The sequence below is a fragment of the Bacillus rossius genome, chromosome 1, assembly GCF_032445375.1.
Source record: "Bacillus rossius redtenbacheri isolate Brsri chromosome 1, Brsri_v3, whole genome shotgun sequence".
Classification (NCBI taxonomy): domain Eukaryota; kingdom Metazoa; phylum Arthropoda; class Insecta; order Phasmatodea; family Bacillidae; genus Bacillus; species Bacillus rossius.
Window position 1 is genome coordinate 88,571,824 of NC_086330.1, and position 10,371 is coordinate 88,582,194.

General features: G+C 38.6%; 1 protein-coding gene across 1 annotated transcript; it reads right to left on the reverse strand.

Moving 5' to 3' along the window:
• Nucleotides 1-2,558, reverse strand: LOC134539411 (uncharacterized). The gene is made up of 2 exons (XM_063381431.1): nucleotides 2,377-2,558; nucleotides 1-2,077 (listed from the first exon to the last, which is right to left on the reverse strand). The coding sequence occupies exon 2, from the start codon at nucleotides 2,050-2,052 to the stop codon at nucleotides 100-102; it is 1,953 nt and encodes a 650-aa protein (XP_063237501.1). The 5' UTR covers nucleotides 2,053-2,077; nucleotides 2,377-2,558; the 3' UTR covers nucleotides 1-99.
• Between the last annotated feature and the right edge of the window lie 7,813 nt (nucleotides 2,559-10,371).

Below are 10,371 nucleotides of genomic sequence, written 5' to 3' on the forward strand. Positions count from 1 at the left end.
TTCAATAGCTTTGCTTACATATAAACAAAACAGTTATGTAACATTTCAGTCTTTTTTTCCAGTCTTTTTGATAGGAGGAACTCTGCATCAAAATGCATTTCAAAAAAGAAACTTGAATCGTCCTCTATTTTCGCTCTGGGGTGTGATCACCTTTTTAATCCTGTGAATAGGAACACCATCTTCGATATCCTCTACAGTTGGGAAAACAAACACGTCTTTTGATCCTAAATAGTTTCTCATATAGCTTACTTTGTATCTTGAATTTTTCTTGTCTACAATTTTGCCAATGAACACTTTCTTACATTCATATTTTTTCCCTTTGTCATAAGTAACTTCAACAACAACAAAATCATTTTCTTTCATGGAGGTCGCTGCTTGTTGTCCACAAATATCAACAGTTTCTATTGGTTCAACATCTTCATAAACCATTTTCTGCTCACTTAATGTTTCCCTCTCTAGCATTTCTTGAATGTCATCATCAAACAGTGTCGAGAAATCTTCACCGAATGACGAGTTACTATCATGTAGAGAAATTTCGCAATCACTGTCTTCAGAAGTGTCACTTTTCTGCTTCATTTTCATTTTCTTAACTGATTGTTTTAAAATATTTTGACACAAACCTCTCTTTTTCTTCACTTTGGACTTTTCCTTCTCACCCGTGTTTATCTGCTGCTTTGTGGTTTGTTTACTTTTTGGCTGTGAACGTTTCTGCAATTCATCTAGAACATCTTGTGCAGCCAAGCTTTTCCCCGCATTCACGATTAACTTTTTCTTTCTTTGCTTTACACCTGTTTCTTTTTCACGTGATTGTTGTAAGAATGCCTCAAATGAAGACTTCAATGCTACTGTAGCAGTTACTACATCACTTTCATTTGCAGATGATGTGCTTGGCAAGCTTTCAAGAACCTTCTGCTTGTCCACAGGGAAAATGCCACTCTTCTTAAATCCAGATTTCAAATTTGTGGAAATGTTATCACCAATGGCATCCAAAGTCTTTTTCAAAAGCCTAGGGAACTGATCTTTTCTTACTGACCCCTTGTTTTTCATCTTCCATTCAGTCAACTGCTTCCGCCATGCTGTTTTAAGAGGGCTAAAAAAAGCCAAATCCAAGGGTTGACATATGTGGGTGCTGTTGGGTGGCAGCATAATGAAACGAATGTTGTTGTCAACACATAATTTCAGAATTGTTGCAGAAATATGGCTGGCCAAATTATCACCTATGACAGCTTTTGGCCCATCACCTAACCGTTTGAGGTAAGGTAGAGCAATTGTTAGGAACCAATCCTGAAATATATTGCCCTCGAACCAACCTGATTTGCTCCTATTATATCTTGTGCCAGGGGGTCCACCTTCAGTCCATGTGTCATATAAGTTCTCAGCCTTGTACACCACATAGGGTGGAAGTGCCACACCACTAGCTGAACCGGAAAACATTACAGAAAAAGTTGACTTAGTGAAATCAATTATTCTTTCTGGATGTTTACATTTTCTTCTTACAACCACTTTAGCCTGTCCAGGGTTGTCCTGCATACTCGTCTCATCGTAGTTCAGTATAGCTTCTGCTGGAACATCTGCCAGTGAAACAGACAATTCCTCGAAGTATGTCTGTATAGCTTCAGGAGTAACTGCCGCCCGGGATCTTTTAATGTTAGTACACATTCTATATTTCAATTGCACACACTGCCTGGCCAGAAAACATTTAATCCACTTTTTTCCTGGCAAATTGTTTTTGAAACGAGGTTCGACCATGCCCTTCTTGTCCAGGTATTTTTTGATTATACATCTGATGTCAAAAGCTGTAAGGGGAAATCCCCACTCCCCTGCCAAAGCCAAGTATTCAGCGATCTGCTTTTCTTCTGTTTCACTCAAAACAGGAGGGCGACCATATGGATGTTGCTGTACATTTTTAACTTTGCGTTGTATGGATGATTTAGGGACTCCAAATTTTTGTTCTGCTTTTCTATAACTCATGCCATCATTAACAGCTTTAGCAGCACGTTCAAGAGTGTCTTGGTCAAAATTATGATAAACTTTTTTAACAGCTGTAGCCATATTTCCTCAGTGATCCATACAGAATCTGAAATAAACAAAACATTTTAACTTAACCTCAAAACAAACATTATTTTTTTAGTAACCTAACTTGGGACACTGTCCCAAGTTAAGAACCCATGTACATGTTTCTGTAAATATTTTTACAAGTATAAAATGGATTACATAAACAATATATGCCTTACTAAACTGGCTAAACGACATATCAGACATAATGAATTGCTATACAACATGTGTCAGAAATTACAATGATAGCTTGTGAAACCAAAGTTATTCAGGCAAGAAAAAAGTAGTTTTTATAACCAAGTAAAAAACAATTTAACTTACCTCTAAGAGTGTACCAAATCTTTATATACACACACCATGTGATAGCTACACATCCCCACTACAAAGTAAACATTTCTGTTACAGACTGACAGAGTGCTATCAGGTATGCCAATATGAAAAATCAATCATCCCAAATTGTCCCAAATTAGGGATATGTCCCAAGTATGGGCACTTGACTGTACTTAAGTTTAAAAATTCATAATATGTTTGTGCCGCGTGGAATGCATGAAAACCATCGATAACTATATAATAATTGCCGCGGACTAATACGTATGCACTCATTTATACAAATTTGATTTCCTAGTCTAAACTCCCCCGTATCAAATACAGTCCTGCTACGATATTTGTTTTGTTTGCATTCATTTTGTTTTAGCACACCAATGTTTTTTTTATGGCATATAAAACGTGCATTTTGTATCTAATTCTTATTCCTTACATTACTTTCTTTAGAAAATTTCAAATACGTAAGGAAAAATCATTAAAAAAAATATAGAATTTTCAACGTACCAGCGCAGCGGTGCGACTTCCTGAAAGATTTTATGTAGTTTTACGTTTCATAGTCCAAGAAACCCATAACCATCATCAGTTCTAAAGTTATATGTATATGTATGTGTATATATATATATATATATATCACAATTTTATGAACACGATAACTGCCGTAATTTTTCGCACATCAATTCCAAACTGATACATAAAATTAAGTAATGGAAAATCTCGATCGAGTTCGTCAATGGACAAAATCAGTCCATAGGGGTAGAAATGGGGAAGGTTTTTTTTAACAGAAAAATCGCAACAACTTCCATAATATGATGCAATTCGCATCCGTGTGAACATAAAGCTTAAAGGAAAAAATAGGAAGAACTTTTGTCTGAATAAGTTTTTGATACGACCAACCATAACTGCAAGGGGTGTAAAAATTAAAGTGTTTCGGACCAAAAAAATCGTAACTCTCTTATTATGCATACTATCGAATCCGTTATAATTCTTCAAAAACCTTGTAATTTTTTAACTAAATCTTTTGTCGGAAACAATTTTTGATTAGACGAACCATTTTTGCAGGGGTTAAACAGGAATTGACAAAAAAAAAATCATTGCTCCCTTAGTAGGCACACCATCGAATATGTTCTAACTGTTTGTAAATCTTATAAACGTTATCAAAAAATTTTGTCTGAAACAATTTTAGATACACCCAATCATTGCAGAGTTATCCTTAATTTTCGCTATAGCAAAAAACTATGGGGAAATATTGAATAAACACAATCTCTTTCATTGCTATATCAATTTGTTATTTAATTTGAGGTGTTGCAGTTACTAGGAAACATGTATCACATTAAAAGAATATTCATATTTTTAAATTTTTATATAACCAAGCATCACTGCAATGGGTGAAATAACAAAAAAAAAAATCATTGTTTGAGTAACTACGCTATATAATATATACGTCTTAATTTTTTATAAAAATTCGAAATACTATCTCAAACCTTTATCAAATAAATAAATACTACAAAATATACGGGCGAAAGGGATTTTTAATATAATGCCATTGATTTTAACACCAACACAGTATGTACAAGAAAAGGGTAATGTAATTATTTAAAAAAAAAATTACCGCTAGTTATAAATTAATAAATTCTTTAAACTCTAAACCAATAAAACGGCTAATAATATAAATATATATAACATAAATATATACATATGAATGGACTGGAATTACTTTTCCGGGGAAAAAAAAATACAATATGTGATTACAATGTAGAACAAGTACATAAAAATACTTACTCAAGTTGGCGTCGATGGGCTTCTTTCCATTTCCTGCTGTGCTTCATTTTAAATACACGTCCACTTACTATTGCTGATACTAGTGTTGTGTTTTGACCGTTTCGAAGCGATAATATTCCCGCCTGAACTCCTGCGATATTCGAGGCATCTAGTGAGTAAACTCGGAACTAACCTGAGCTCTAGCGGCAAACTGTTGAACTCGTTCCTTTCATCAGCGGCAAGTGACAGTTAAATCACAATATTTTGTACTCAGATTATTTAAATTCTGTACGTTGTATTAAAAAAATTAAACCGAAGAATTGTTCATTGTACCTCCTTTAAGTTGTGTGCAAAGTAACAGCCGTGTACCGTTTAAATATATACCTAATATTTAGTTTTGAAAATTTCTAAATTAAAATTAAATAAGAAAGAATTTTTTGAGAAAATTTTCATCATCATATTTACAAAATTCAAAGTTTTATTTACAATTCTACTGTTTATTAATTTTTTTATCTACTACGATATTCATGGGAGAAATAATTTTCTTGGAGGCTGCAAAACTAAGGATCTTAGCCTTTTTTTAATAGAAAGGTTTCTCATGTTGCTGAAGTTGCAACATTCATACATAACTAACACACTGGTTGTTGACTATTTTTGCAGAATTATGACATAGGGTGCACTTTGTTGCCTTACTGTCCTCTCCCGGACTGAAAATTCCCCCCCCCCCCCCTTTAAAAGGGGGGGAAGAAATACCCCCTTTTTCAGGCCATCTTTGCTCACTGCTGGTCAGAGGCAAACGTACAAACTTGCTCAGGAGCTATAAAGTTAACACACAACAGAGGTATTTAGGATAAACATAGGTACTGACATCGACCCAAGTGTCTCCTCGGCTCCTTCAGGCCGTTATGCCTCATCAACATCCTCCCTTGCAATACTAGTGCACCGACTGTCAGTGGCGTAGCGTGCCATCTCGGCGCCTGGGGCGGGAGACCCAATTTGCCGCCCCCATTCCATAGGTGCATAATTAAAATTAAATTTCACATGCAATGAGGTACCTTTTATTGAAGTTAAAATAGGATGAGCGGTTTTACAAGCGGATTATACGGGCCTTATGAGCAGCGAAGTCAGAAATAACTTTGTCAAAATCAATATTAGCAGCCAATTCTTGTTCAATCGACAATATAGCCAAGTTTGATAGTCTAGCGGAGCTCATAGTAGATCTGATGTAATTTTTTATTAGCTTCAACTTCGAAAAACTTCTCTCACAACTTGCAACACTAATCGCCAAAGTCAAATATATACGAATCAAGATGACTATATTTGGAACCGAAATTCCGAGATTCAGTTTTTGAATGAACTGGAGGAGCTCCAGTGGTCCAAACCACTTATATCTTCCTCTGATTCAGAACAGGCAACAACAACAAACTGCTGAAGACGCTTCCGCTCCATCTGAAACTCGTCCTTGTCGATGTCTTCTAATACATGGGAAAGATCACACTCGAACTTGCTGTCCAAAAGTTTCGCTGGCATCAAAAATCCGAACTTGTCCGATATTTCTTGAATTTGCTGGAATCGAGTCGTCATTTCTTGAATGATCTTGTCGAATGATGAGATAATCTTTCGACGGATTTCCTGTTCGTGAGACAAAGCTGCATCTTCAGAAGATTCATCGCCATGCATGCGTTTTTTCCTGCGAATTCTTCTCGTTTTCAGTTCGATTCCGAGTTTATCGCAGAGAGTCTTAGCAAAGTCAATTGCTTCTTGCACGAAACGGTCTCTACTTTCCACTAAGAGGGTTTTCAAAGCACAGAGTTTCTGAGCACACTTATCCACACTTGGTCCTCGTTGCTGCAGGTAAATCTGTGCGTCATCTACTTCAGGTAGCACTGCAGCCCAAAAGCCAAGAAAAGTTAGGAAGTTAAATGACTGCATGACTGTCAGGAGAAGACTGGCTCCCGATCTTGTTTCGGAAGTTTGAGATGAATCTGTTTATTGTTCCAGTACCTCAAGAACTGCCTCAAACTTATTTTTAAGCATCTTGACAGCTACATGTCTAGCGCTCCAGCGCGTTTCAGTGTCTCGTTTTACTGCTTGACCTATGACGGCAACCAAAGCGTTCCATCGAACAGTTGATGCGGAAAAGAAGGCAAACAGCTTGTCCAGAGTTCCAAAAAACGTCACGGAATCCACTGATTCAGAACAGCGTGTACCCCAGCCAAGTTTAGTGAGTGGTTTGTGCATGCAACGAATATAGCTTTCGGATTCGGTGCTTTAATCCGGGCTTGAACTCCATTGTGTATCTCTGACATTGTGGCAGCATTGTCATAAGCCTGTCCTCTCAGATTCTGTATGTCCAGTCCGTCTGATGTTATCTTCGCGATTATATCGTTGCTGAGATCTTCTGCATTTTTTCCTTTTGGTTCGAAGAAGTCAATGAAAGATTCTACCACGGCGACTTTTTCTCCTTCGATATGTACGTATCGCAGAACTTGGCTCATTTGGTCATTGTGGGAGATGTCTGGTGTACTGTCGAAGATTACGCAATAATATTTAGCTTATTGAATACGATGTATGATGGTGGATCGAACTTGCTGTCCCAGTAAGTTTATAAATTCATTCTGGGTTTCTGGAGATAGATACGAAACTGAGACTCTTGCTCCCAGCTTTATCTTTGTCAGGTGTTCCATTAGAAGAGGGTCGTATTTAGCTAGGAGGTGCACTAACTCCAGAATGTTCCCGCGATTGCCACTATCGTCTCCTCGAATGTCTTCTCGATGTCCTCTGAAGGCCAGATTCTGTTTGGCTAAGAACTGGATAATATTCAGCAACCTGTACAGTACATCCCTCCACTTCTTCTCCTCACTTTCGAAAACTTCTTGTTGTTTCTGATCGATGGTTGCTTTACAGTTCAGGCAAACTTCCAACTCCTTCCATTTCAAGAAGCTCTGTTCATGGCCCAGGCTATTTTCATGGTCTCCTATTCTTGGATTTAGCTTCCACCATTTGTTGAATCCTTCTTCAGATGCGAAGTTAGAGCCGGAATGGCCAAACAGCTTGCAAGAAAAACAATACAAGGATTGCTTCAAAGGCGAGTACACCATCCATGTTCGGAGAACCTTTTCGCCGTTAGATAATGATTTGTAGAACCACTCTTTGGTTAGTTTTCGGGTACCGCCTTTCGTTGAAGTCCCTGAGCGAACAACATCGGCAAATTTGGAATCGATGTGCTGTACTGAGTCAGATCCGCGACGTACTAGAAGCGTTCTTACTTCGTCGGTCATAGGAGAAGGCCAGCAACCTACATCGTCGAGATTCACATCTTTGATTTTGGCAGGAGCAGAAGGCACGATTTCAATTATGTCTTCAATGGCAACATTCACTTTTTCTGCAGGCTTATGACTAGATGCTTGAGGTACTTTTGATGAGTCGACTTCGTCTTGACCCTGCTCTGTGGTGGGACCAGAACTACTTCCAACTGCGACGGCAGGTACGTCTTCTTCTTGTACCTGTAAAATAAGTTATGTATTCCCATGAATATTGGCCGGAGGACACGTTCGAATTTCAAATAAGTATTTTATATATCACAAAACAAAAGTGGTTTTGGTGACGGCGCGGTTTGCCGGGCTTATAGGAAAATTTACAAACAAAATTAATTTTGTATGGCAGCTACCTTTTTTTAGAGTTTCCCGGTAAAAACTGACTAAGCCATGTTATAGATGTTATTAAAAGATAAAATGACGATAAATTTGAGAAAAATCGTTGGCGCCATTTTTGAGCTAAATGAAAAATTATGTTTCCTTTGTATAACAGGTACCATAAATAATCAAGTTATCCAAAAAAAAATATTCCTTGACTACTACTAGATTTACAAAACATCCCCTATTGAAGTTTTATATTCAAGTAGCAGGACAAAATTCAGTCGTATACTTAAAAAGATGTACCTTAACTCAATGTAATTTATGTTAAGTAAGTAAGTGCCAACAGTGCCACTGCCCCGTTGACCCCTTTGACCCCTGGTGCGAAACTATAATTTGTGGATTTTTGGGATTTAAATTAACGGACTAATAAATCTGAAACTGGGATTTTACGTTCAGCGTGTTTCACCCAATCCTTGCCAGACCTAGAAGAAAAAAGGCGTCGACCGTTAGAAAATGACTTAACTGAGAAGGGCTTGTAAACCCATAATTTGTAATTTGCTAAATTTTTGGTATATTTATTTGCATGTTAAGGTGTGTCAATTTTTTGCTATATTTCGCCTATGTTAATTGGTATTTACAGCGGTGATACGCCCGGTGCGTATCTATATTTGTATTTGTATTTGTATTAATATGTGCTTATATATTTTTAATGCCTTTTTGGTAATTATATTTAATTTTCGGAGCTCCGAAGTATATGATCAAATTATAATTTTTGGGGGGAATTGTTGAAGTATTTTTTTAGTATTATTATATAGCTATTTTTTTATAAGTAGTAATAGGGTATGTATTTTATGATGGATGCGCCGATTTGTGATGAAACGATTTTATGATATATATATATATATATATATATATATATATATATATATATATATATATATATATATATTTATTTATTTATTTATTTATTTATTTATTTAATAAAATTTTGTCATATAAATTTTGCGTCTTTTTAACTTGCTGCCTCCTCTCACTGTTCGCAACCTTATTAGTATTTTTTAAGCCTGCTATTAGTTTGGTTTTAATATTTTTTTGGGTTTACCTGCGCTCGCGGTACGGGGCAATATAGGAGTTTTACTGTGTCCCGGTTTGCGGAAGTTGTTTGGTTTGCCCTGGGTTAAGGTCAAACTTTACAGTACAATGCGTAGTACTAAATTCAATGAGTGCGAAAGAGAGGCATCGACACGGGCCGACGCGTGAAACAAAAGATTTTGTATGAGTAATTAACATAATGAGTGCCGCTGAACTCGGCTCGCGTGCGCCGGGCGGCGCGGCGCGATGCGATGTTGCCGTTCGTATGTAAACAAACGTTATAAAGAGCTCTGTCAGTGATTTCGCAGTTTTTCTTTTAAATAAATATTAAAAAATAGTTGGTGCGCAAAATTTTAGATAAAAATGTAACATTATAGTGTGTCTGACACATGTAATGAATGAATCATAGATCAGATCTCAACCCGCTTCACCGGCGACCCGCCCCCGCGGGCTGCCGCCCGGGGCGTGCCGCCCCCTCCGCCCCACCCACGCTACGCCACTGCCGACTGTGAAGTGCGGCGAGCAGGGACGCACCCGCGTGCGCCCTGGCATGCCAGTGGGCTTCTTTTTGTGTTGTAAATAGTTATGCTTATTATGTATTTTTAAATGGTCACGAGCCTCAACAATTGTGTATATTTTGTAATGTAACAAAACTCTCACGTCTGAAACACTGTGTAAATACTTCGCTTGTCATTTATTCGTAACTAATTAATTCATGTGTAATTTCGCTTTTTAATTAATTACTCGTTATGTTGTGTTAATAATTCTGTGATTTTTCTCAAGTGCTTATGCCATGCTAGTAATGTAATCACAGCCTGGCGCATCGCAGGGCGGGCCTCTCCCACGCCGGCCGATTTCCCCTGCCCTCCCATGCGGCCCGCGGACCTCGGTCCGCTAGCGGGCGGGGGACGGCAGTGGTGTTCAGGACGCGATAGAAAGCAGACGTGCGCTCCGCTCCGCGCTGCTCGTGAGGCGCGTTTTCTCATCTCGCAGTTCGCCGACAGTGAAACGTCACAGGTCGTCTCTGCAGCTGAGCTGCATTCGTTGTATCGCTGGACATATTCAGTTTTACGAGTTTTTCCGGGACTTCACCAGCCAAACGTCATAGGCCATGTAAGCGCATCTCCGGACCGCCGAACCTCTTAGTCAGTACGAATACTCATAGGACCTTATTCCTCTTACGTGACGGACCGCGCACGCGCTGTGCATCATTACAGAACAATCGTAACCGGAACCATAGCTATGGGATTACCTCCCCTGTTCGTATCGGGACGTATTCTAAAGACGAGACTTATTTCCGGGAGTCCGGGTCGCGGCGGGGAGGGCGCTCATTCCGCGACGTGCCAGCCAGGCTGCGGCAGGTTCTCTATGCGAAAATAAAAGGGGCTCGTGGAAACGGACATCACCGAGTTATCCTTGGAGCTGCCTACCGTTCCTCCTTCCCACCTAAAATTCCCTCCAGGTCCCATATTTTCCGGTCCCGGCCACGTTGGCCTGAACTCAC

Bases quoted from the DNA above. Each gene is read 5' to 3' on its own strand.
- LOC134539411 (XM_063381431.1), bottom strand. From the start codon at position 2,052: ATGGCTACAGCTGTTAAAAAAGTTTATCATAATTTTGACCAAGACACT.